Genomic DNA, 28000 nt, shown 5'->3' with positions numbered 1-28000 from the left:
ATATTAAGCCCCAGGTAAAACATGAAACTCCCTAGGCTGGAAAACAACTTGCTCTGCCTTTGCCACTGGGACCGCGTTGCCTGTTCCAGCGACGGGCACAGTTCAGCCAGCCAGCCTGGGCTTTTACTTGCAGGCTGCTGATGCCACCAAGGAAGAAGCTGCAGTGCATGAGGTGACAGCAGATGCTGCTTTCAGCGGCAGCACTAGTAAACCCTACCAGCCAGGGCTTGTGTGCCAGCTCTCCTGCTCAGCCCTGCCGCTTCCCGATCCCAGGGAGAAGATCCTGACCCCACACCTCCAGCAGCTCAGAGGCTAGGAGAGCAAGGGTTGCTTTTACAGGGAACAGGAGGCACAAGGGGATTCTTGTGAGAAAGGCAAGAAAACATGGCAAAGGGGAAAGAGTTTGTGAGTATGGGGATGGGGAGGGATAGAGGGAAGAGGCAGAAGAAAAGGAAAAACGAAGAAACCCAGCCATGTGACCAGCTCCTTGAAAACTTTTTCCAAGCATCTCAGCCCGCTTCCTGAAAATTTGCTACACTCCCTTTCACCACACATCCAATTCTGGAATTCCAGTTGACTTCTGTATTCCCTGTTCCTCATCTAAACCCTCCTGCAGGCATACTGTGGCCTCCCATGAATTTCTCAACAGATACATCACTCTTCTCTCCCTCTGCCCACATTGCCATTACAAAATTAATTTTTGCTTGAACTCTTGAAAAAACCTGAGACAACTCTAGTCAGCATATACAATGCCTGGGACTACTTTTAAAATTTAAAAAATTCCATGCTTTGTGCCATCACTAAAACTTGCAAAGAGACATTACAGTGGCACATTTGGGGGAAGACTGTTCAATCTTTCCCCTCTAGGCAGCAGCAGCACACGTGGTTAGGTTATTAAAGATTTGCTTCTTGAAGCAACAAGCCTGGGTTAGAATAACAACCTGAGCCCTAGGTGGTTTTCAAAAGCTGCAAGTTTTACCCAGGTGCAGCAACACACTCTTTGCCTTTATCTTACTTGTGATAGTTATATTAAAAAGAAAGAAGTGAGGCTGGAAGGCAAAGACGTGGAAAAGGAAAATAGCATTTATCACGCTGAAAAGGATTTAGCCCCACAAATGAGTTTTCTCCAGCAGTTATCAGAGCAAGAATGGCAGAGCCATAACCACTTGACAGAGCTGCTCGACCAGGGAAACCCTGAAAGCCTTACAGGGAGCTAAAGAGAACAGCATACGCAATCACAAATGCAACTGTAGGGATAGTATCTCAAAGGAGACCATAGTGCAGCCTTTCCAGCCATTTCACTGTGTTCTTTCAGACCAATCCAAAAAGCTCCATATTAGCAGAAATTCTGCCATGTGGATTGAAACTTCAAGCATCACTTGAGCATTAGGTGGCAAAAATCTCCTGTCTCTTGATTACCAAATATTTTATTCAAGCCAGTGCTCCCGAGGTGGGAAGCTTCTTCTCATTTCCTATGAGACTGCACAGGCCTAACCCAAAGTAGTACTCATGATAACTACTTTTTGAACCAATGTTTTCATTCAGTTGGAGATGGATTCACCAGAATAAGAATCCTTCTGCCTGAGCAGAAAAACAGGGAGAAAAAACTCCCCTATATCAGAGTTGTCTGTTGTTATTTTTTTTTTTAATACATATTAGACAAGAAGAGCATATGAAAAATCTAAATTTTGATTTGAACTTTAGGGAACGTTCTGTTCCGTTCGGTAGCAGAGTTCAGCTGAGAGAACATTTATCTATGTTAAGTAGTATACATATGGTTCTTCTGAGTAAGAGTACCAGAAGGCTCTTTTTATAAAAGCTCGATTTCCTTTTTCCCTGAAACTTTCCAAGACATTTATACATAAAAATATGAAGCTTCTTTGCAGACTTAGTACAATTTTTCCTGATAAAATAGGAGGCTTTTTTCATCCTTACAAATTATCCATTGCTCTTTTAAAGCTAGAAGGACCATATCAGTAAAAACACTGCACAATAAGTTAGCTAGAAGTACCCAGATATTAGTGACAAATCTGTTCAGGAGCTCATTGTTGTCTTCATAGGAGAGAGACCCTAAAATAGCCTTAAACTGGCAATAGAACATGTTAAGCAACATTAGGCAAACTTGTCAGCATAATTCATGAAGACATTTCTAACACAGTTAAGAATTACTGCACAGCAAGACCTTGCGCTAATTTTACACTCACCAAGAGCAATTGAATGGCATGATACACAGAAAGCAAAATATACGAGCACAAAACCTGCGGGAAGAGACCATGAGGGATGCATCTCCTCTCCGATCCATGCTGCTGCAGCAGCAGCTCTGCCTCCCAAAACAGCTGCCTGCCTCAACAGAGAATTCTTACTGATTTTAAAAGTCACATTGTAAAGCATACCGTAGACATGACAGGGCTTATACCAGGTTACAGGTTCTCCAAGATAATTGACTACAGGTAGAGGCAGCAGGTTTAATATATAACATGGTAAAAATTCTTGACACAGTCAGAACAGGACTAATTAGGATACTAATTTCAGGGGCTCTCAACAAAAGGAAGTTGAAGACCCATGAATTTCCTAGCTGCACCAATACATCAACATTCTTATTTTACTTTTGTGAGTGCAGATTAATGATGAACAAACAGACGTTTCATCGGATTACACTGTGGAAAGCTCACGGGAGCAGAGAGGATGATAAAGGAGTACAGCTGCTCCCCCTTCAGTAAACCAGCAATCTGCAGTTAGCTCTCAGTCCTCTACTGAAAGTGCTGCTCTCTGGTGAGAGCAGGTAGAGCCAGAACTACCTGGGAGAATAAACTGAGAATTAGGGAAAAAGAAAACAAGAAACAGGTAAGCAGTAGAAGCCCTATTTCCTATCCTGTAATTCCTTTTGGCCTGCATCCCCACAGCTTTCCTGTTATAAATCTATGAATACAAGGAAAAGGATCCTGTTTCATCACTGAGTAGACAGTTTCTGTGACAACAGTAATAATGTCGCATTCCAGATAGCTCACCATATTAATATGAAACGGATCTATCGCTATGGCTTCCAAGAAACCCCTTTAAATTCCCTCGAGGATACCTTTCTCCAGAGCTCAATTATGAAACTAATGAAACTAACATTTAGAGTGAAACAGCCGGTTGGAGTAACTGTTCAGAGCTTCACTTCTGAGTTACACCAAAGCAATTTTATTTATTTATTTATTAAGCATCACATGAGTACCAAGAGGCAGTTTTGACCTCTATGACAAGGATTCACAAAGGGGTTATCCTGAGGAAACTCGTGTCCTCCTTCCCAAATTCAGACACACCTTGACTCCAGGGGAATTTGCACATGCAGGGAGCCTCTGTTCTACTTCCATTCAGGCATAGTCTCTAATTGCCCAGCTGTTCCAGCACAGTTTAACACAGGCATGTCTATTTTACTTGTTAGCTTGCCAATTTTAACAAGCTCCACCTGTCCTTGTCTTGAGACAAATCCATTTGCATAGCTATTTCTAAAATATCTTGGATGGTCATGGTTCTCAGTACATTGAAGAAATAGTTTCTGTACAGTACAAGGAAAAATCTGGGGCTGTAATTAAAAAATGGTCTAGAACAGAAATATGCACCTTTTCTCTGACTTCCATGGGAGCAAGACTTGGCCTCACAGATTTGAGGGTTTTTCCCTTTTTGGAAGGGACTTGCTGAATCTACACTTCATTTGCAAGGCTTGGAGGTGAGTAAGTTGACACTAAGAAACCCTATCTTGTTTAACTCCATGACTATAGCATTCGGTGAGAGCAAAACCAGAAAGAATGAATCCCAGGCCCACCATTACAACACATTATAAGTAAACACCTGAATCTCCTACTGGCTTCAGCTAGAGCACAGGTGTTCAGCATCCCCCAAACCAAGAGTTTCTATAATCTAGTTAAGACCATAACCCTATAAACCTTTATTTAGCCAGAAACAGCTGACATCAAACTGGTATTTTGGTGGGTAAAGGCTTGAGACTTTACATTTATATAGTCTAAGTACAAAAGATTAATGAAACGTAGAACTCCTTGATTCATGAAATTGTTTGACAGGAAATGCATACATCCATCTGAGCCCTGAAGAGTGATCTCAGCATAGGCTCACATACAACAGCGCTCGTAAATTTTATGACACCACTTTATGTGCAGAGAGCAGCATTTGTGTTTATGAAGTCTTAAGTAATTTTGCCTAATAAAGTATACATTAGTAGCTGGAGTATATCTCCATTTTATCACAAGTATATAAAATTACCATTTATGAAAAAGATATTAAATCCACTTAGTTTTTGCAAGCTTTCTTCCCTACCCCTTCTTACGACACTGATCTCTGAAAGTGGCATGGCCAGTGAAATAGTAAAATGCATTTGCAAATGATAGCACCATGTGTTTCGCAGAAACATGAACTCTATGTCCTTGAAAGCAAAGGATCATTTGCTATTAAAATGCAAGAAAACTATGAGGGAGAAAACTAAAGAAGCAACAGTACGCTTATCAAGAAGAACAATCTAGCTGAAATAGCCCCATTAAAAATACTGGATAACTCTGCTTGGACTTACAACTGCTATGAGTGTTAATGGCAATTATGTGCCTCATATTTCTAGATTAAGCATGCTGCCTGAGCTAAAGACTGACTAATCGTTTTTCTAGGATCTGCTCTAGGTCTGTATGAAAACAATAGATCAGGGAAAAGGCAGAAAAGCACAGCAGTAGGAGAACAACTTGTGAATTCTGGGACTCCTCAAGGCATCAGACTAGAGGAGTCATAGCTTATCACCAGCTTCTATTAAAGAGGCTGGACCTACACACGGAACTACACACCAGCTGCACACACATGCTTTATCACTCATTTATGGAAACCACACTGTTAAAATACTGTAATTATCAGAAATATCTAGTGCCTGCAAATGTGCTACAAGCAGTAGATGAGAAAAAAAAGTGAGATTTCTCAAATGTCTTCCTTGCATAGGAACTTCTGCTTTTGAAGAACAACATATCAAGGGCAACCAAAGCATTAACCTTCTTTTCCAACCAGCCCTTCCAGAGCAGAAAAGACTCACCTTCACTTTTTAACTCTGTGCATAGAAAAGCATACAAATAACAGATAACCCATTCCATGCTACAAAAATAACAGCAGCTCTTTCATGGCAAAAGCAAATACTGTTTGTACTTCCTTAGCTCTGAACAGAGCCTGGCTCTGCATGCAGCAACTACATGCGGTCAGACAGACCCTGATCAGAGAGCTGTGCTGAACTTCAGGCCATCACACACGCAGAAGGCAGCAGGGGCTGAGGTAGATGATTCCTCTTCTCAGAGAGCCTGACAGCACAAACCTGCTATTTTACTGTAGTTAAAACTTAGTAAAATTTTCCAGAGCTCAGTTTGAATCTGCTCTTGAAAATATGACACCAGATGCCTGACCTGTTCATAAGTTTAATTTATTTTATGTATTTCCACACCATTTGCTCTTGGCCATGTTTTGCTTAAGCCCACACAGGTTGCTGAGCTGATGAGAGAGAGATTTTCCTTGCTCCTGAAAACAATGGACTTACTTCACACAACTAAAATACCAAACTATCTAAGCCAGCTTCAGAGACTCATACCCTTTCACAGCTCAAACACCCACTTGTTTATTATTCTATTTTGAAAATGCTACAAAGTACTCAGATTTTCTCCCTCTAGGAGAAATCAACATATCGCAAAACCAGAAGTAAAGCATTAAATGCAGTCAAATGAAATTTTGTTCCACTGTTTTAATTGATCAGGTGAAGAAATGATTTGCTGGAGGATATATTCAAGCAAATTTGAGAGTTGTTATGGCTGTACTAATTTTAAAGGTATGCCCCAAAAATTCAATTTACAGAGATATCTAAGTTGTTCTTCCTGGGTAGAGGTAGGGGTATTTTCAATGTACTGTAGGTTCTGTTCATATTTATTGTAATTTGTTAACTGGGACACTGAGTTTAGATCAGCAAGATAGTAACAAATAAGCAGCTATCTTAGCAATGAATATAACGATGGCTGAATGTTACGGAGAGCTTCTTTCAGTTTGTCATTTAGGAGATTCCTTTGTAGCCTGTAGAAATCACCACAAATTCTCTAGTAAGGTTTTCTTTTAGATGTTTGGCTAGCTTCTGGCTAATGTTTCCACTGTTCAGTATGTCACTCCCCCGGTCATCTGACCTACCCCTAATGCCACTGGCATTTGCTTTATTGTCTATTAAGTCAAACCAGACAATATAAAAGGAGGTCTCCTTTACGCTTTGTGTAAATTTACTTGCCAGTGATTTGAGGGAAGATTACCACATTTAGTATGTGATGTCTCTTAAAGGCCTTGTTCAATGCTCCATACAGTGTGAGGACAGATGCTAACAACATGTTTAGGACCTTAGACAAAATTCAGTGTGGAACAACAGCTCTAGCATTACTAGCCATGCAGATAGCAAGATAAAGAGATTTAAGTTTATAATAAAAAGGTGATCTAGTTTTAGATAGACTGATAAAGGTGGCTGCGGTTATGGCTTTTAATTTCCACAAGACCTCCACCCTTCTTCTGGATTGCATCTTCATCTGTTTCCAGAAGAGTCAAGGGAACCTAAAGATTTTTATGCAACACCAAATTTTCCACAACTATATGAGCTTCTGTAAAATGAATATCTTCACAGAAAGCTGCCAAAGCTGATGGGTTGGTTAGAAATATGATCTGATAGGAATGTCAGTTTCCATAGCAAGAGTATTCTTCACAAAAATCTAAATACCATATTCATCAGCAGAGTCATTTTTAAGTACCTGGGGAAGGAGAATCGATTGGAGAATGAAACACCTTAGGTGTCATTCAAGAACCGCAAGCCAGTTAAAAAGGAAACACAGCAGGCATGTATACAAGAAAGGAGCAGGGACAGTTTTCAATGACACTAGCCTAACAAAGGTAAAAAGCAGCATAATCTACTGTTTTTAAAAACTGACAGGAAATCAAGAAACTAAGCCCAATTCCCTAGTTCTGATTTAGCATGTAATTCATCTCAACTCACTGTAACTTTTCCCCCGTCCATGAGATGAGGCTAATATTACCTACTGTGTATGATTACTTGCCTTAATAAAGGCCTTCTAGATCTTCAAACTGAAGAAGGAGCAGCAAGTGCAGATGATTACAAGCAAAGAATACACCAACATTTTTGCATAACTTAGTCCTCCTCTGCTTCAGGACACTGTTTTGACACAGTGCCTTCACTTTAAGACCATCAAGTGAACATTGTACCTGCAGTACGTACAAATTATGTTAATAGAATGTTTTAAGCAAAATACTGGTTTCTTCTCTGACCGTAGCAATACAATATAACCAGCACCTTTGCTATTCTCTGTGCTTGTCATGCCTTTTATTCAAATACCTTGAGGAACACTAGAAACACTGATTCAGCTTCACAATACTCCTAAGGGGATAAGTGTAAAGCTGCAGAATTTCTTCAAAAAAAAGCAAGAGATAATCCCCATCCTAAAATGGAAAAAGGTATTGTTTATAGTCCTGAATTTCAAGACGACTTTCATAAATCTTCAGCGCACACCTTCCCCCTACGTTACACAGGTCTATTTGGGAAATTTAACTACACAAAATTTAAAACTTTCAGTTGATTCCATTATAATTTGTACATTACCTAATTCCTCAGTGTCTTCAGAACAAGCCATTTGCTACCAGGGCTGATGTCACATCACTTCAATCAGGAATAACAGATTCACAAATCTCAAGAGTTTTCTATTCAACCAGAAATAGCACTTAATCTTTGCTTTTTCTGTACATTTGAGGGATCTCAAGTACTAGCTCTATTTTCTTTTCCACAACTACATTAGAATAAATTGTTATATCTAGTTTACATAGGTCAAGACAAATTTAGGGATAGAAAGTCAGCATTGTTCAAAAAAATTAAGAAAAACTTTAACTGGAAATTTGCACAGGTTTGGCCAAGTATCTGCTATAAGTCAATATTAAATGTTACAGTAACTAATTTCTTATCTTAATTGGTATACACCACTTTGTTCTATACCCTCAGCTCAGGATGTGGTGTGATCCACAGCTGAAACACTCTGACACAAAGTGGTTTGAGAACTGACAGCCCATGAATTCCTCTATAGTTTTTAATAATCTTGGGGGACTAACTCTAAATTTATGCAGGTGAAAGCCTAATGCGCGTGTTAATATAGACAAGAGTGTTTTTATAAGCAATATGGGTGGTTACCTACAAAATTAACTTACACAAATTTCTCTCATCCTTGAATCCCATGTCATCTCGCTATTGTATTTATCCCACTACTTCTCGTCTCTTCCCAATTAAATGTAACCTTGAATCCTACTGTTTGTTTCTAAACTGCTTTATCTCACACCATAGTGATATTCTTTCCAGCTTAACTTTATTAAACTGAAGCATACTGCAGCTAGGACAGAGCTGCAATAGTTGTCCCATAATATAATATTTTCATTTTAAGAATAAAACTGTACTACTTTTATATTGAAACATAGGAGTAACACAGGCATGTGCTGCAGGAGACAGCAAAGTTGTTCTGGCACATGGTACCCCCAGACAGCATCATTTACTTCTCTACTTACGTGCTAAAATACTCTTGATAATGTTGGGCTTAACTATGCTCAGGTTCATTTGAATTTTTGTTCTGAAAGAAAATTGTCTATTTCATTCACCTCACCCAGCTAAGTAACTGAAAGTTAAAATAACCAATTGTAATACATTCTTCACCCAAATAATCATCATAAACTTGCTAAATATCAATATTTGATTCATTAATCTGGAACTGCCATTTACAGCAAGTTTAATATTGGATCAACTATCTGAAAAGAGTTTTCATAGTATTAAACTGACTTTGCTCCTAAGACACTTACACCACTATAAGAGAGCAAGTACCTTGTTCTATGCTAAGAGTTCTACAACTCTTACCAGTACAAATTCAGCACCCTCCAGAATTCACATGAGGAATTAGTGACAAGTATTAGTGATCCTCCTGGGCACAACCTTTTCTGATCCCTCAATCTATCCACTGACAAAGCATAAGAATAGCAAACAGTATTAATTGTGAGTAAGGGCTTCTGCGTTGAGTTTCCTCAATGAGTTTCCTGGATTGAGTTTCTAAATTCCCCTCTAATTCAACTCTCCCTCCTATTTAAACAGGATAAAACAATATTACACACACAATATAAGTCTCATATCAAGCAACTGTTTGTGCAAAATATAACACCAGGATGAGTTTTCAGGCACATTTTATGGTATCTATTATGAAAGCTAAATCATATTGCAGCCAAAGTGTATAAGCAGGTTATAGGTTTTCATTTAGATTAGAGGGTCTCTAAGTAATTTAGTAAGATGTATAGCTTTCATAGCTAGGTTTTAGTTATCTGAAGATAATACATAGGTGCAGACTGCCTCGATGACAGTGTCCCAGCACAGGCTAGTACAGTTCAATCACACAGTAGTCTAAACAGTTCTACATGGAGATTTCAGAACCATAGGCTTCCAAAATTTCAAGAGCAGCAATCCTGGATTTTGAATGAGACATAGTGAAATCACTGTCCTTTAAGTTTTGCTAAATCACACCTTGCCCCAAACCTACCTCTCAAACAGGAGCAGATTCAAACGGCAACCCTCAAAAACATATTGCACCAACCTAGTTCTCTTTCCCAGACCATGTCTACCTGCAGTTTTATCTGCTTACATTTGTTCCATTTGCTATATCCAAAACAGAGATCAGACTTACAAAGGCAGCTCTGAACAGTATGTGAAATCACTGCAGGGATCTGTAGCAGGGTCAACAATATTAGCATTTCCTTCTTTCCATTTTAAGACTGACTTGGCAGCAAAACTAAGAGCATCATCCTCTAAATAACCAATGTTACACCAACAGCTAGTCAGTTTTCTTTCTTGGAGGTTTCCTTTCTAAGCACTAACCAGACTAACTCACTTTAGCTTGCAAAATCTGACAAGATGACAGCCTGAAGGGGAAAGGCTGTGGTAATAAATATTTAATGGGCTACATCAATAAAATTTATTTTGCCAAGAAGAATGGAAGAGAAGAAAAGCAGAGAAATAATTCATTAAAAACTTCAGCTTAGCAGTGCCAGGAGCCATGCTAGGAAAAACAGAATTAAACAGGTCAGAAATTTAAGTACATTTAACACGTGGTAAACTGAGAAAGAGCTGAGTTTTTCAAAATGAGATGAGATTGCACAACAATAATGTATAATTAAGAAGTCTGGCAATTCCACTGCAAATAAGTATCCCGAATATATTAGTAACAGTTTCAACTTCTTGCAATACTTAGTATCATCCTACTAAAAATTTGTTTAGTACCTTAGAGCATGATTACTCAATACCCAATATGAAATGCATCAAGTACCCTGTCCCGTCCCCCCGTCCCAAGGTATCTTCATTTTTTTATTGGATAAGGCAGTAAGTTACGTTTTGCAGAAGACAAAAATGCAACAGCAAGAATCAAGTCATTTAGTACAAAGCTCATATTCTTGTGCATTAATTCAAGTGTATTGCACAATTCAGGTATAGAGCCTGACATATACAGTTTGCATCATACAATTTGTTAATAACTGTTTAGATTGATCTCCCCTTCCTTCCTGATACTATTAGAAAACAGTTGCACTGACACTACAGAATACAACATTCCAGTATGCCCAGAATAAGTTTTAAAATGCCTTTTACATTTACTTTCCTGCTCCTCCATCCAACCCATCTGGACTTCCTACCTTAGTAACTAGAAGCCAGCAGGATGGAGAAGAATGTCAGAAACTGTTGGACTGATGGGAATTAAATGAGTCTGGGAATCCATGACTAAGTTCTAATTGTAGATCTGCTAATAATGACTTGCTAAATGGCTTTGGATCAGCGGGTTAGGGATTATTTCTCCATGGGTACAGTGAAAACACATTGGAAGAGAAGCAAAAAGTCAAGATAACAGGATTAAGCAATATAAAAATACTTTACAGTCACTTAAGTGAGATTTGGTAAAAAATGAATATATTTTTTAAAAAACACTTTTTAGAAGTCATTAGGTTTCCCTGAAAAAAAATATAATAGTTCTGTGGAGTAACTAGCATCATCACTTAAACTTCCCTTACAGTGAAATACACAGATGACTGAAGAAAAAACAGGGTAAACTGATACCCATAACCAAAACCCCTCATCAGCAGTGCTGCCACAGGACAAAATGTTAAGTTACAGAAAGGAGTCAAGTCTCCAAATAAGTGATTAAGTGCTGCCCTCTAGTGAAGGTATCTCAGTGTCAGCATCTAGATTTATAAAACTCAGTCTTTCTCAACTAAATTTTAAGCAAGATTTGTTCTGCAACAGAAAAATCCTACAGCAAGCATCTTAATGTGCTTAGTGTGCTTATGACTTAATTTTCTTCTGTATTATGATCTTTAGCTTAGGTTTAGCATCACGATGGGGTTAAACGAACTAGTCAATTTTGTACCTCTATAGCATATTCATATTTTCCATCTGGTTTGCGAATTCAGTTTCCCATCTTGTAAGGCATAACTGGCAAAGCTTTGTTAAAAATCCATTCTAGCAGAAAATAGAGCATTCCATTTTTGAAAGCTGTATAGTAAGTACTTAGCAAGAGGCTTATATCTAAAATATTTTGACAAGAATCTAGAATTAGCTCTTTCTCATGCTCAGAGAATGTACCTTCTTTTGTAATGCCACATTCACTGAAGGCTTAATACTGACTTCACTACTGGTTAGTGGAGCACCTTGCTCTTGATGCTACTGCTCAAAAAGCTCCCTCCTGTGAAGTGTGACAGATGTATTAGTTACAGTTCATTCTCAAAATTAAGATATTTTACTAATGCTGTAGCAGATTTCTAGTCAACTTGCTCATGTATTCTTCTCTAAGAGGAGGCCAGTTCAGGAAAATAGTGATCAGATGTGCTGTATTTGGCATCAAGTAAAAAACAAGCAACAATGGCTATAAAGTAATCCTTGCTACATAACTACTGATTACATCAGGACTTCATAGTTAAGCTTGAAATAAAGGTGAGGTGACATTCAGAATGTTTTGTTTTCACAGAAAAATGAGAATGGGGTTTTCCTTAAGAATTAAATACACATTATATGCAGTTTTTGTAAAGCATGAGGCAGTAAGCACAACTGCGGGTGTTGTTTCACATGCATTTACTCCCTCTAGTTTAGGCTCCTATCTATAAACCACAGCTGGCCCATGAAGTCAGACTGAACTATAAACCTGCATCAACAGCATTTCAGGTTACTGCTTTGCTCCTGTGGAAAGAAGGATTCATAACCTCCATCAGCAAAATGATTAGTTTCTTATCCAGCCTCAAATGAACTTGGCTGGTGGCAAAGCCTGTTGGGGAAAACATTTGTGGAACCACAGGCCAAATTTCAACACACTTTGTATAAGATGTAAAAGCTCAATACATTGAACAGAGTTGCAGTTTACAAAGGCAGTGTTTTCAGTGTCAGCGTCAGAATACTTCATATTCTCAGAATAACTAAAGACATTTAAGCATTTCTTGAAGACACAGCCATTGAAACTCTAGTCAGTCATTTGGTTACACAAAACATTGAGAAAGTTGAAGCAATTTGACCGGAAACTTGTTATCAAGTACATTTATTAAGTAACAATATTCACAAAAGGGATGTTATATTAGTATTTTTGAACTTCCATATAAAAAAATTCAACAAGGGTTTTTTTTGCAGACTATGTCAGCATACATGTAGCTGCAGGTTACAACACCTGGGGAAAGATTGGTACAAGAGGATTGTTAATACCTTTGGAACATTTAGCCATTGCAAAATTATACGGAAGATTCACATGCAGGAGATCTAACTGCTTCCAGTCCAAATCAGTCTAGCTTCCAATCATGAAAACCTTTTGGGTCAAACAGCAATACTGCATTACTGGCAAAGCTATAGGTTGTCCAGTTTTAGGCATTAGCTATTTAACTACTTTATTCAACTCCTTTCCATGAAGAGATTATAACTGTACAATAGAATCCTTGTCTGAACACAAGCTATGCCTCAAACTTAAGCAATCTAAGCTTGCAACTATGCAGACTTGGGTGGGCACACCTACATTTGCTCCTAACAAGATCAAGCTACATATCTGCCAGCGTACCACTGGTTTATGTCACTGCCCAAGTTTTTGGTTTAAATATATCCAGATTTTTAAAACTGTTGTCAGAATCGGACAGAAGTTTAGTTGAACTACCATCTCCCTGGAGGAGTACGACGGTAGCATACAGAGCAGTAGCCTGCTATTAGAAGAGGGGAGATTAACAAGACAATCCTGAGTCTTTTTCATAGTTGTATGGAAACTCTTATAAAGGGACTGCTTAGCTTACTTGCCCATTAATTGGAGCCTATGTGTATGAGCAATCCAGATAGGACAGTTTCAGATTACATAGTAGTAAGAACCTCTTGTTGCCACCCAAAAGATGGAGGCACCAAAATTAAAACAAGGTTCCTTAGGAGAATGCTGTCAGTTTTAGCATTACTTATACCTGAGTTACTTGCAAGTTCTCTCCCATATCTTCTTTTAAAAATCTGAATAATGTTTCAGCCTAAAAAAAGAGAGAGACCAAAGTTGAGACAGACTTAACTTTTCAACAACCTGCTGACTAAAGACCACATGAAGCAGCAACAAGTATTCAGTAGTGTCACCCCAAGTGTTCTTAACTAATCGGAAATACATGCATAGTAAAAGACAGTAACCATCCACATGCTGGATTTACTTGAAGTGTTATTACAGTATGCAGTTCAAATTCAAATAAGGGAGAATTAAGATTTATTCACATTTTTACAGTCTTAAATCTTTTTGTAAGCTCTCCCTATCAGACTTCATAAATCTGAAGTAATTCGCACATTAAAAATACAAAGTTTCTAAAGCATCACAAAGTTGAAGAACTTGCTATAAAGAGAAGGAAATATATCCTGCTCTGAGTTATTACCATTCCACTTCTCCCTTCTCACAGAAAGGAGAAGTTAAGTCTACGCTAAATCAGAAGTCAGTCACTGAGATTGCTCATGGCCCACATGAAAACTGGGATTTTGGATATTACTGTCACCTGGCAAGAAGATTAATACATTTATTCCTATGTGTTCTCTGAATAAAACAAGAGGTCTCAGAAACGCACACCATCCAGCATGTGCAGGAAACCTTCAAATCCCATTGAACCCGAGCACTAAAGATACTATTGTCATGCTTTTACACCTAGAACAAACCCATGCCAGATATGGATATTACTACAGAAGCATGGCTTTCGGGGGGGAAGGGAGTCAGGGACAGACACCTCATATCTGGCTTTTTCTGTCCTAGTTATTTCAAAGGACAATGACAGTTTTAATAGAGATGCCTGCAGTAACATACAGTTTATAATCAGACAAAGGCTCATTCTCCAGAATGGGAAGCCAGTTCCCCACACGATTAAGTCATCAGGTCAAATTCAGAACAAGTCAAACATCATCGATTTATCAGTCATTGTCACACTTTAACAGAAAAAAACATCTTCTGGAATTAATGAACTTAATTTAATACATACCTATACAATAGAGCTTTGCCTTTATTATTTGCTATAGAAAAAAAACCACTTCTGGGAGAAAAGTCCATAGACTGAGTAAGATAAATTTGCTTTCTTCTGAACACTGGGAAGTTTGAGAATACAGTATATGAAGGAATGTGTACCTATTAAGAAAGTTATAATTAGTTGTAAATATGGAAAAACTACAAAAATTCCAAATAACATAAGCTCAACATTAAGTTCAAATACTGAGTTCTATCGCTATTCTACCCCATTCTAGATAGAGCTGTACTAGAGAAACAAGGAGGAAGAAAGTGCAGGGAACACACTGTGGTGCCAGTCATTTTAAGTCATTTGAGTAACTACATTAAGCAGTTTATATAAGCTTCGAACTAGAGTTTTACTCAGTAGTTTCAACGCTGGCCAGAATTCTGACAAGGCTGACAGTAAATCCTGAGCTAGGAGAAACATATACAACACAAGAGGTGCTGAAAATTCACTTTGTTGCAGGCTAAGTCATTATATTTACCACACTGAAAAAGGTCTTTTTAAAAAGGGAAAAATAAGAGTTGAACTAGATAAGATGCTATCTTAACAACTTCAAGGAAAAAAAACAAAACAGTATTTTCTTACAGATATACAGTACAGCATTTGCACATGTCCTGATCTGCTTGGCCTAGCTGATCTTTTTGCAGTGTATGCATCTGCTTTATCACTTTCATTATGTCATTGGGAACATTTTTATCAAAATACAAAAAAGCTTGCACTAAATGAAGAAGCTGAACATACCAGTTTGACAGCTTCATCAGCTTCATTGGAAGCCACTGCCAAAATTTCTGTTGTGGGATTGAAGGTCACAGATGTAGCAGGTGTAACTAGGTTCATTATGGCTTTAACTGGTTTAGGATTGTTTTCTTTGAGACAGACATCAGTAGTATACAAGTTTACGACTCCAGAAACTGAGCTAAAGAGGATAAATTAACATAGACCATATCAAGTAGCAGCATTTACAGTACACATTACCTTGTTATCTACAGCCACCATTCAACTAAAAAACATCACTTCCAATAAAACACTTAGTGGAGTTTGTAAAATACAAACAGAAAATCCGTGTTAAGATAAATGTTTTTTGTATAAAGACACATACTTTTACCAATATAGATTCTCGGTAGGTCAATTTCTTACAATCAAAAATTTGGAACCATACATAGGTTAACATCCATTAAAATGCTTTTTTTTTTTTCTAGTAAGCAAACTACCACAGTAGAACATACAATGAATTCAAAGCAGTAAGAACTCTAGTATCAAAGATTCTGAGAGCTAAAGTTCTTTTGTTTGTTATTTTTAAGCTCTATGCAACCCAATTCCACTTAAATATCCTTTTAACAGGCTAAAAAATACATACTGAATTCTAAAATAGTTGCTAATCTCATTTAAAAGACTTGATACGCCAATTTAAGTTGCCTCTTGACAACTATAATTGGAAAAAACTTTCAAGCAGTATTTTCTCACCTGAGTCAATGCACCCTTGTGAATACTAATATGCTATTAAGGAACCAAATCAAGAGTATAAGAAAGAGGCAACTAGAAAAGGGGAAAGGAACAAGACACAGCTTGACATTCATAATATACAAGTTGTATGATTTCACTCTGCATTTCAAAATTAACTGCTAAACCCATTACATGGCAATAGCAATACATTAAGAGTGATACTGGTATTAAATCTGTTATGGTATTTTAGATAAACATGGAATAAAATAAATGGCTATCACAAAACAGACAACCTTCACCTATTCACCTCTAGCCTCATTAAAACTCAATTTACTCCACATTCCTACACTCTTAACAGTCATGACTGAGTTTACTGAAAAGCCCCAGAATGAGATATTAAGAAGTTCAACCTGATTTAGTAACTTACCCACATGCCACATACTGGTTATTTCTTGAAACAGCGATACACTTGCCTTCCAAAGAGCCTTCATCTTCAAATCTGTGTAGACACTTCCTGCTTTTCACATCCCAAATGAAAACTTCACCTTCCTCTGGTTGTGAAATGAAGCAGAAGATTACATACAAGCCATGTATACAGAACACGGTGATTTGCATATTTTGTTAAAGTAAATTTCAGAAAAAATAACTGTTAACTTGTTTACCAATGTGAAATGTAGGGTATTAAACAAAAAGCATATTAAGCATATAGGATACATCTTCATGCCTGACCACTTGCTTATACTTTTAGACCAGATACTGGCACAATATTTTAATTTACTTTGTAAAACAACAACTGCTTTGCAAAGAATTCTGTGATTTAAGTGTAGCTGGAATTAGTGCTATTAACGAGAACACTTACTTGAATATGTATATATTTTGCTGCTGTCTGGAGTGAAAGCAGATGCAGTGGATCTTCCATTTACTTTCATAGTGCTGATCAGTTCCTTTGTCTGTAGGACAAAGATTAACAGCAGTGAAATAAAGATTCTTCCAATTCTGACATTTTCTTGCCTGAAGTGTTCCTGACTCCCGAAGCACACTTACTGAAGACATTTAAGAATTCTATTCCTACTGAATTTAGCAGAACTAAGCTTCAATCCTGTATTATCCTCAGAAAGAAGAACCTCTTTATGCACAGACTTGCAAGAGGTGAAGCAAAATAAAGCTTTTATTTCAGTGATTCTTCAAAGGTAAACTAGTTCATGAACAATAATACATCAGTCTTCATCACTACAATTCCACTACTGTAAGAATACAAAGAGCTACTTATAAAAGGAGATCTAGCAACAAGTTTCCAGTAAGAGGTCTTCAAAACATGTTAACCAACATTTTAGGGATAACAGAAGCATGTTATATTTGAAAATGCTTTTCAAATGAATTTTAAGTTTACATTTAAAAAATCAATTTCCTGTATTCTGCACCAGGCAGGACTCAAATACTATTCCGATTCGTGTTTTGTATGGAAGGCTATTGAATAAATTAGTATGACAATAAGGCATTTCATTACCCCCTCCTTTTGGCTGCCTAGAACTTAAAGTCATGGCTTAATATGCAGCATTCAAGGAATGTTTGATGTTCACAGGTGTGCTGTGACATACAGAAAAAATATCAGCAAGAAAGCTTCTTCCATACTCCTGTCCCACAAAAATCTTTGCTAAACTGACAATAAAAGAACAGCATTAACACTCTTTCAGGACCAAGTTACCTACAGACCATGGAGATCCATGTACACCCCATTTATTTTACAACTAGAGCTAGTTCAGTAAAGGCTCATTGGCTCCCTCACTGGGAAATCCCTATTGCATAACAGAACTGAATATTTTTTTGACAAGAATACTTTTCCTAGTGAAAACCTGAAACAAATCCAGCTGCTATCAAATGACATTTTAAATCTATCTGAAAAATTCTATATGCTTTATGAACCACAGGAGCTGGCATGTTTCATGAACACGGTAGACCTACATACACCACCATAATTCCCAAAAAAAGCAGTCCTATTTCCTCCACCCTCAGCCACCTGTTTCCATGCTGAGGCCATTCTTTGTCAGCAGTGTTTGTGCACCAGCTGAAACAAAACAGACAGACATGACTCTTCCAGTGATAGCTTAAAAAAAACTATGAAACCCTGGCCTTAGCTCCATCACCAGTCCCAAAGAGAACTGTGTAGTCAGCAAAACATTTCCAGACACTCAAAAATCATTTTCTGAAGCTACAGCTTCAGTTAATACAATACCTCATTTTCTGAGGCTGTCAGAGTATGTGTCATACATCTGTTTTAACCAAAAAAACAGATGGCTTTTCAGATTAAAGGTAAGCAAGCAGATTCAGGAAGCAAAGGGTACCAAGAAACTGAGGCAAAGTGAGTCATGATAAAAACCCTACCTTCATTGATAGCAAGTGAAGATAACCTGAAGTTCCAGTAAGAAGCATAAATGATCCATCTGGAGACACTTCAAAATTTTTGACAAACTTCTCCTCCATACCTTTAAAAAGAGGGATTCAGAACTTCAAGTTAGCATGACTTATTCTTTTGCCTCAGCTTTCAGACCTATGATGAATACAAGTAAGACCTGGCCGCATTTCAACTTTTCATTTCTGCAATAGGCTGTCACAGTAAAGTTACAACTCAACCTTAAGCTTGTGTGACAATTACCCAAAGTAAAACTAAACACACTAGTAAAGATCACTGAAGACAAGTAACCCTACCAAAGTCTACTGCACTTTCTTTTAAAGTTAGTTTATATGCCAGCTCTATTTGGGACAATTTCAACTATACCCAGACACTTAAAGTACTAACACTTAAACATACCTCTTACTTGATGTACAGGAATAATACTTCCACCCATCATGTCATACACATAGAACATTTTATGGTGAGTACCGGTGGCTATAACTTGTTCTCCATCAGCACTGAAACAAGCCTTATAGATTGGAAAACTCTCTAAATAGATGCTCTGTATTTTTGGATTCTTTATACCATCAACCTTCAAAAGAAAATGGATTATTACATTAAGGAACATATGAAGTATTCTTTACACAGAAAATTAATCTTGACTAGCCAATACAAGCGACAAACAGTAAAAGGTAAGCTAGTTTGAAGCATTTATCTCTCCCTATCTTCCCAATCTACAGACAACCTGGCTCTCACTCATCCTATATCTCAGGCACTCCCATCTTCCTTGGATATACTGCAAACCTCTTATCCTTCCTGCTGTGCCCATGTTTTGTTCAACTAAATTATCAACTATATTATGCTTTCCTATTCAGCACCATTTGCTTTGCATTGTTCTTTCTTGCAGCCCTGTAAGAGTCAAGCTTGACTTGTGTCTTTGACCATTTCACTGGTCCCTGAATAGAGTTCGGACTTTTACATTTCAGAGGAACAGGACAGAAGAATTCCAGGACCAGTAGCTTCCTGCTGCAGGACAGTCTCTACACCCCCAAAATGCTTTGAGCTCTCTGCTTTCATTTAAAAGTATTATTGCTCCTCACATTACTACTTTTTTAAACAAAAAACTTGGAGAAAAACCACATCAGTCACTACAGACCTTGAAACCAAACATGTTTAATTAAAAAAACAACAAAAAAACACTCTTTACTAAAAACCTGGACAGAACTAATTTGCCTATACTCTATGAGCAGTTAGTGTGAGGTCACTGATGAAATTTTGTTCCAACAAAATGCCTTCAACCAAGCAAATTCCACTCTAGGCACAAAGACATTACAATTCCTAAAACATGCATATGCCATCACGGGGGGGGGGGGAAGGAAAACACAGCAACTCCACCCCACCCAAGCTACTTAAAATATATTTATTTTAAAAAATATTCAATGTCAGTTGCTATTTTCAGTGTATACATTAGAATTTCTCACCTGAAAGAGCGACACAGATCGATCGCGTCCAGCGGTGAGGATAACTTGAGCAGAAGGATGGAACTGCACTGTTGACAGTTTTCCCCCAGCAAGGCGTTCCTGATTAGCAGGCAAGCAGCTCTTCATCTATAATACAGACCAAGCAGTTTAAAAAAAAACATATTTGCTTATGCTGATGAGTAGTCAATTTAATTGCTCTTTGTTCTACAAAAGAAGAGACCTCACACATTAGGCTGACCTTTTAAACAACTTAGACAAGCAGAACACACAATAAGTCAGGGAAGCTGCTTTAGTACAGTAGCATAGATATAACAAGCTAATTAACTTTTCTACTGACTTCTAAATTAATACAGTCTATATAAAGCTAGTTAAATTTCAACAAATCTGGAACACAGATCAGATAGTATATGAAACTCAAGGCTGTCAAATTAAGTAAGCATTTCTCACTGTATCAATGACCATTTCAGTAGCCTCAGAGTTGTGGGAGAATTCCATACATCCTACCCAATTTCTCTGAAGTGTAAATATTTAGGTCTTCAACTTATAGGAAAAAACAAAACAAAAAAACCCACACAAGAAATCCACACAGTCACCAACAGAGACATTATTGCTCAAACAGCAAAGTGGTCAAAGTGTGTATAGGGGTCAAAATAAGGTAAAAGTAGGCTTGCCTTTACCTGTAAAACACCTCTTGGCAGGGACTCTGAGTTTGATATAAAATTGCCAGTCCTGCATAGCAGATCATCATCTTCATCACTATCACCTCATTAAAACAAAGCACATAGAAAAGGTTGATTTCACAAACATTTCCACATCACAACCTACAAATTCCCCACAGAGGCAAAAAATCAAAGAAATAAAAGCACACTAAATGGATAAAGCTGATTTATCCAGCATATTATCACCTTATTCACACTGGAAAAACACCATTAATTGTTTTATAAAGAACTGAATAGCCAAGCAGACAAAAGCATACTAAAATCATAACTTCATAATGAGTTTCTTTACTATCACTTGCAGTCCTTCTGGATTTCTTCCTATTTTCTCTGTCAGCCCAGGCAGGAACTCCTCCCATAGCTCGCTGAAATCTAGCAAGACAAAACAGGAGATGGGGGAAGGCCTTTGAGAAAATGATTTCCTTCTATGGGTAACATACTTACATGACAGTCAGTCTCAATTCTGCAAGATTACGTACACTTAAACCACAGTGCAAGTTTTCCCCCCCTCACAATTTCACTTGTAGTGTTATTAGTGTATTTTGTGGACTCATAGAACATGAAACTAAAGCACAATTGATGCTAAACATGAAAGCACTGTTCTTCGGAGTTATATGCGCTAATACCAAGACAGCCAAACGCATCTAAAGTAGTGCTCTGCTATCTATATTCATATTTCAGACCATTCTTTCTCACATACCTTACTAAGTAGAAACCAATCACCTAGTCTAAATTACTATCTTCCATCATCCTACTTAAGAATTTTTCTGATAGAGCTCCCTAGAAAACAAATAAGTTCATACATCTCTACTAAAACAAGTACTAAATAAATTAGTCCATGGAAAAGTTTATTCACAAGCTTTATTTGCTATTCTTAATATTTGCTTGGATTTAAACACAGCAAATATTGCGAGAAACAATAACTTTAAATTGTCCACATAAATTCAGCAAAGAGAAAAGGCATTTTGAATATCACACGCAAATATCATATCTTAACAAAAGTAGCTACAGAAGTGTTAATGAAACTCACTCTTCTTGAAGTCTTTTTTTAAATTGTTTCTTACTAAGTGTCTTCTCAGCATCACTTTTCATCATATCTTTCTTATACCTGTGGGTCATATCAATCCTAGGAAAAAACATAAGGAATAGGGAGATCATTTAAACTGAAGTCACTTATGCCAGTTCTTTAAAGCATCATCTTTACTTCCTACCTACAAATTCTAGCTTACTTTTCCTCAGCTTCATCCTCATCATCCACCCAGGCTGGTTTCTTAGACGGCAAGAAGTTATCCTTCGCTTCATTCTCCACCTCCGAATCGCTGGAGTCTCTCAGAAGGTTTCCCCTCTCGGTAGCACGAAGCTGAAAACAACCAAACAGGCCATTTTAACCCAGCCGGAGCAGGCTGCAAGGTTTTTCCGCGGGGCGGCGGGAAAGAGGGAGGATAAGGACGGCGAGAGAAGGCGCCGCTCCCGCCGCGCAGGGCGGGCCGTGCCGTACCGGCGGGGGCCCGGCCAGGCGCTGCAGCAACTCGCCCTCCTCCGCCACGAGGCTGTCGCCGAACACCAGCTCCTCCAGCGCCCGCTCCGCGCCCGACGCCCCGCAGAGCGCCCGCAAGTGCCGCCCGCGGCGCGCCGCCTCCTCCGCCTCTTGCGTCGCCGCCTCCGCGAGCGGCTGTAGCTGCTTCGCCATCTTCTTTTTCTTCTTCTTCTTCTTCGCCGCCGCCGCCGCCACCTTCGGCCGCCGCTGCCCCCCCGCGCGAGCCGCCGCCGCCGCGCGCCCCATCGCTCCTCACAGGGCTGCGCGAGCCGGAACCGGAACGCGTGCGCACCGCCCACGTGACCCGCTTATATAGCCTCTGCCTCGCCTCGCCCCGCCCCTCCCTCACGTGATAGGCTCTCGCTGCTGCTCCTCCTCCGCCCGCGTGACCCGGCCCGCTTGCCCCGCACTCAAGGCGCTGTCACGTGACCTCCTTTCTTTGCCTTCCCTTCCTCCTGCTCCTCTCCCCCCCCCGCGTCTTTCACGTGATGAGGTCCGAGGCCAGGTCGCTCCATCGCACCCATAGAGGGGTCCCATGCCTCGTATGACAATAACCGCTCCCCAGCGGCAGCCCGGCGACAACCTCCCGTGTCTCATCATCCGCGAGAAGGTAAAGCAAGCCCCCTCCGGGCCGCTTTTAGCCTTCGGGTTCCGGTGCGGCGGTGATCCCCCCCTTTGCGGAGTGGTTTCGCCCAGGGGGGGTACGGCGAGCGAGGGAGCCCCAAACAGCTGGGAGCCCAATGAGAGCACGCGGTGGGCCGGGCGCCGCGCGTGCGCAGTGCGGTTATGCTAATGTTGTTGATATTCCGGAGCAGGGAGTTGAATTTCTTTCTCCGGCTGAGTGAGAGGCTGAACTTTGCAGGCCGCCTCCTGCCCCCGCTGGGCCCGGCCCCTCGCAGGGGGAGGCGGCAGGCGGAGGGGGCCGAGCCGAGGGGAGGGGGCAGAGGCGGCGGGCACCTCCTGCCCATGAGGGCCTGATGGAAAACACAAAGGACCTGGTGAGTCCTGCGGCCGCCGCCGCCGCGGGGGGCTGAGGCGGGGGGCAGCGCTGTGGCGAGGCGCTGAGGGGGGGGGCGGCGCGGGCCGGGCCGGGCCGGGGGGGGGGGGCTGAGCGACCCCCTCCCTCTCTTCTTCCTCCTTGCCGCGTCCGGGGAGGGGGCTGCGCGGCGGGGCCGGCCGCGGCACCTGTGTGGGAGGAGAGCAGCGCCGAGCCCCCGCGGGGGCGGGCAGCGCCGGGAGGGCGGGGGGGGGGGTCGGGGCAGGGGCAGGCAGCGGCCGCCCGGCGGGGCTCGCTGCGGGCGCGGCGCCGTCGCCCCGAGTTCGCGGGGGGCCCGGCAGGAGCCGCCGCCGGCGCAGCCCTGTCATCCGCGGCACGTGGAGGCGGGCGGCCGGCGGCTCCCGCTTTGTTGTGGTCCGGCGGCGCCCCCCCCCCCCCGGGGCTTCCCCTTCTCCTCGTGTCCCTGCCGGCGGCCAGCGACAAAAAGTTTCAGTTTGTCGCGTAGCGAGCGCCGCGGACCCGCTCCGTGCGCGTCCCCGCGGGGGGCTGTCGCTCCTCTCAGTAACTTCCCCTTGCGCTTCAACCCTCGAGGACTTAGCCAGCCCGTCGCGCTCGTTTTAAGGGCTTCAGGATATTCTTTAGTCCTGGCACTTCAAAAGCTGCGGGCTCTTTGCCGCCAGTTGCCCCGTCAATATCCTTTTTACGCTTGTTGATGTTTTGACTTTGTTCTGAGCGCGAGCAATGAACTCGCGAAACCAGTTTCGCTTTCGGGTTGGCGGTGAAAGTGTTCTAAAGTGGAGAAATTTCTGTCCAGTGTGTCCTTAAAAAAAAAAAAAAAAAAAACTCACTGTAAAACGTATGCTGATTATGGTAGAAGCTACTGCATGTGAAAAAGTAATTCCTTTAAAAATAGTGCTTTAAAATGCGGGTGGCAGCCCTTGTGATCTTTTCACTTCTAAAACTAGTTGCAGGTTTGAAAGCGGCAGGTAGCCTTCTCTATTTCAAATTAAGGCTGTTTTGCAGGTCGCAGATGCTGTATTTATTTGTTTAGGGTTTTTTTTAGTCGTTTATAACAGCCTGTTTTTGATCCATAAGGAATGGAATAATAAATGTAGAAGAAAGTCTAATCTGGAAAATTAAATGGGACCTAAAACAATGATATTCTTAAACAAAAACCAAACGTGGTAGATTAGTAGTCTTTCCTAGTTACTTCTGACTAGGGATCATTTTGGGGAAGCGAGTAGTGTAAGTTATTGGGAAGTGCAGCAGAGGTGTATTCTTCCTTAGCGGCAAGTCATTGTTTACACTGAAGAATAATTTAGATCTTGATCTTGAGAGTGTGTAGTGCATGTGCAACAGGGTTGTCAGCTGAAAGCGAGGGTTCTCTCCTCACTGTGGTTCCCAAAAGAACTACGTGACTGTAGCAGTAACGATGACAATATGTACAAAAGTTCCCTTGGCTTTCATTTTTCTTACCTTTTAAAATTTGATTTAATTCTGCAAGGCTCTTGATACCTTCTACAAACTGCTACTGCATACCTTCATTTCTCAGGTAAGTCAGTACATGCTGGGCAAGTGTGATATTTTGCTGAATCTGGCCCTGGGCACATAGAAGGAATTCAGGTGTTCCAGGGGTTGGGGTTTGGGGTTTTTTGTTTGTTTGTTTTTTAACCTTTAAATTGATATTTTTTTTTAATGGTAATGCACTGTTTGAAACCAAGTATTTGACTTCTAGACTTCATGTCTTCCAGATACTCCTGTGTGTAAGGGTTTTGTAGAAGCGTAATGGAATTTGTAACACATCTTGAGTTTTCTCAAAACTCAGATATTTCAGATATTACATCTCCTCGCCCCTCCAAATGCCTGCTAATTTCATATATTTTTTTGTAAAAGAGTCTCCCCTCTTGTGTGAAACCCCCTGGGGAAGAGGCTATGGACAAAACCATTGGCAAACAGCAGAAACTGGCTTCAGACAAAATGCTGTCATACATAGCAAATGAAGAGACAGGAAAAAACATTTCTGTAATTTTCCAGCTGAGATTTTACTTGTAATAAGAGTGGAAGGCACATTTCCAGATAGAGGTGAGTTGCTTCTATAAAAAAGTAAGTTTGGTTGGTTCTGATTTCCAGGAATCCCAAGATGTTTAGGTCTGGGGTTTTTTGTTTGTTTGTTTTTAATGAAAACTGAAAGTATGTTTTCTTTAAATTGGTACCATGTTTGAATTTTCCTTTTTTGTCATGCTATGAGACGCAATTAGTTCTTCGGTACCACAGGGGGCAAGCTAGTATTACTACACTAAATGATTTTGGCTAGATGAAGTTCAGAACAGTTGTAATGAATTAGTTCTGTCTTCTTGTTGCCTTAATGCTGAAATCCAGAGCTAAAACTAAACTTGCAGCATAAAACATTAATGAACTTTTGAAAACAAAGGTTGTGCATCAAATTAAATATCAACTTGGAAGTAAGCTGTGGGAAATGTGTGATCTGATAAGGAGATGCAATTGAAGTAAATATATCTTGTCCCATACAATTGACTTGAAGTTTATGATGACCTCATTGTTGACCTTGGCCTCCAATGCCATCTGTCCGTACTTTTGTCATGTTTCTGGGGGTTAGCTCTGAGTATAGCAAGTGATGCATTGCCTATCTTTATAGGTGCTGGTGGACCTTTGTGAAGCTGCCATTCTTGTATTTTGTCAAAATTCTAATTTGCTGCCTTTCTGAATTCAAGTACCAAATTGATTCAGTAATAACAATAAACGTTTTGAGCAGGTTGAAACCTTCCTATGACTCTTGTATCGTCCTCCTTCGGCAAAGATGCACTTACTTGGAGGCAAGGAACTTAGTTACTGCCTAATGGGGTATTTTCTCTAACAAGTTCTCCCCTTCAAAACATTTTCTTAAAAGTTTTGCCAATACTTGAGCATAGTCTTCATCAAGACACTAAAGCAATTTCCTGAGTAAGTATTCGATGCTTTATTAACATTAAGTTGTCTTTTTGTGTGTGTGTTGTAGCCATACATCATTTACCCTTCTTGAACAAGTTTTTATTCTGGAAGAGTAGTTACTGCACTCAAAGAATATCTGCTGTAACATGCTGACCAAATTCAACTGTCTGTACAACACTGTATGTTATGGGAATGAAAAACAAGTTATTTATCATATCTGTTTAGAATTGCCTTCGTGATTTTAGGGAAACCGGTTTCCTTAACTGTATTCTTTTATCGTAGCATTTGCCTTGTGTAATGCCTTAATTAAGAGTATTTCTTAAAAATACATTGTTGCCAAGTATTCACAGAGGGGAGAGGAAGAACAGGAAAATGGGAAGTTGGACAGAATAAGAAAGCAGTTCTTAAGAGTTCCTTTCTCCACCCATCCCTTCAATAAAGAAAACTATGCAAGAAAACCCCCGAGCAAATAGTCCTACAGACTCATTTGCCAGTCCCACTTATCCTAGACTTTGTATTGCTCTGTCTAAAAATCTTTCTTGTTGAGGAACCGGTAATCTCATTAGGAAAATAAGTCTTAGTTGGTATACCCAAAAGTTTGGCCTGATTTTTTTGTTTGTGTATTGCTTCTTCTTAATGTAGTAGTAGATTTTCTTTTAGCCCTAGTTACTTAAACTACTGCTCTTTTGCTGTTGACCAGAGCTACACAGATCTAGGTTTTACTGTGTGCCAGACTCCTGCTCAAAGCATGTTTTGCAGACAGGCAGGATGCTATTCCCTCATCTGTTAATAGGTGAAGAACACTGATCTGATTCAGTTTTGAGGGAAAGGCAATCTCCTCAGTGTGGTTTTAGTGCTAAATCCAGCTCCAAAGAGTAGAAAGTATTTTTTGTCTTTGTATAAATACATTGTGAATTACCATATGGGTTGATCTTACTGTGAGGTAATTGTTAAAGCAAGTTACCGCTACTGTTATTCTGGCAGGAAAAAAGGGGATTTTTTTAAAGGAACTGTATCAAATGGTGATTATTGAAGTGTGTAAATGTAAACATTGTGCTTAACCCCTTTCTGCTAATAGTCATAACCCCCAGTTGTGTGGTTTTGACAGGCCACCTTCATGCTTTAACTATGATGCTGCTTTCTCGGGGGAAGGGCTGCATTCTCATCAGCAGCATGTCTCAAAATTCAGTACGAACATCTGTTTTGCACAGTAATAGACTGCCCCTTCTGAGGCTTCCATTCCTAGAGGTCCTGCAGGTGCCATGGTTAGGTGCTTCTGTGTCAGACAGACAAATTATTGCTAGTTGACTGATAAGGCAGGCTGCTGCACATCACTTGTAAGAACTCAGCAGGAACTGCAAGCTGCTGCTTTTACAGAAGCAGCTGCCTCATGTCTGTTTTGGTTCTGTTTGAGGCAGTGGCCACAGGAACTCCATGGGAACCAGGTTCTGCTGTCTTGCAGCAAGATATGACAGAGTAGGTTTTTCATATCCTGCCCTTTGTGTAAGGATGCAATTTCTGACCCTTGAGCTGTGCCCCAGCTTTTTTCTGTTTCAAACATTGGACAGGCTTTGCAAGTGGGATAGGACCTCTAAGTTCTGCGGGAAGTGTTATTAGAGTTTCCGCAAGTTGTTCACTGGTTTCTACCAATGCTGTCTCTCCTTGTGTATTGAAAAGAACCTTAGTGGTGTTTATTATCAAACTGGAAATGTTTTGGTCTGCTCTAACAAAATTTCAACATAGGTGTTTACATGCTGCCTTCCCTAACTTTCACCTACTTCTGCACACAAAGTACTTCTTAGTTTCAAAGTTTGTGGGTGTTTTTCTGTTGCAGAACTATACCTTTTTCAAGTTTCATAAAATGTATTTTGAGTAATT

General features: G+C 40.0%; 2 protein-coding genes across 9 annotated transcripts in view; one reads left to right on the top strand and one right to left on the bottom strand.

The window, feature by feature from the left end:
- Positions 1-12631: 12631 nt before the first annotated feature.
- UTP18 (UTP18 small subunit processome component) lies at positions 12632-22440 on the bottom strand. 2 transcript variants are annotated; one of them, XM_067308294.1, is made up of 14 exons: positions 22138-22440; positions 21869-21999; positions 21670-21765; positions 20932-21011; positions 20601-20686; positions 19924-20049; positions 18860-19034; positions 18433-18533; positions 16910-17000; positions 16478-16601; positions 15349-15523; positions 14581-14723; positions 13543-13602; positions 12632-12776 (listed from the first exon to the last, which is right to left on the bottom strand). In XM_067308294.1, the coding sequence occupies exons 1-13, from the start codon at positions 22420-22422 to the stop codon at positions 13578-13580; spliced, it is 1638 nt and encodes a 545-aa protein (XP_067164395.1). In that variant the 5' UTR covers positions 22423-22440; the 3' UTR covers positions 12632-12776; positions 13543-13577. The 2 variants fall into 2 exon arrangements, with proteins under 2 accessions (XP_067164395.1, XP_067164394.1); XM_067308293.1 differs by having other exon boundaries at positions 12632-13602.
- Positions 22441-25207: 2767 nt separating this feature from the next.
- MBTD1 (mbt domain containing 1) overlaps positions 25208-28000 on the top strand; it is a 36426-nt gene continuing 33633 nt past the window's right edge. For 6 of the 7 annotated variants that reach the window (XM_013953135.2, XM_067308563.1, XM_067308562.1 and 3 more), the window contains exon 1: positions 25208-25255. The gene's annotated coding sequence lies outside the window, so the exon portion shown is untranslated. Of the gene's footprint in view, positions 25256-26081; positions 26135-28000 lie in introns of all 7 variants that reach the window. The other variant, XM_067308559.1, reaches the window with a different exon arrangement.

The sequence above is a fragment of the Apteryx mantelli genome, chromosome 19 (genome assembly GCF_036417845.1).
Source record: "Apteryx mantelli isolate bAptMan1 chromosome 19, bAptMan1.hap1, whole genome shotgun sequence".
Taxonomy (NCBI): Eukaryota; Metazoa; Chordata; class Aves; order Apterygiformes; family Apterygidae; genus Apteryx; species Apteryx mantelli.
This window is presented reverse-complemented; position numbering and strand designations above follow the sequence as displayed.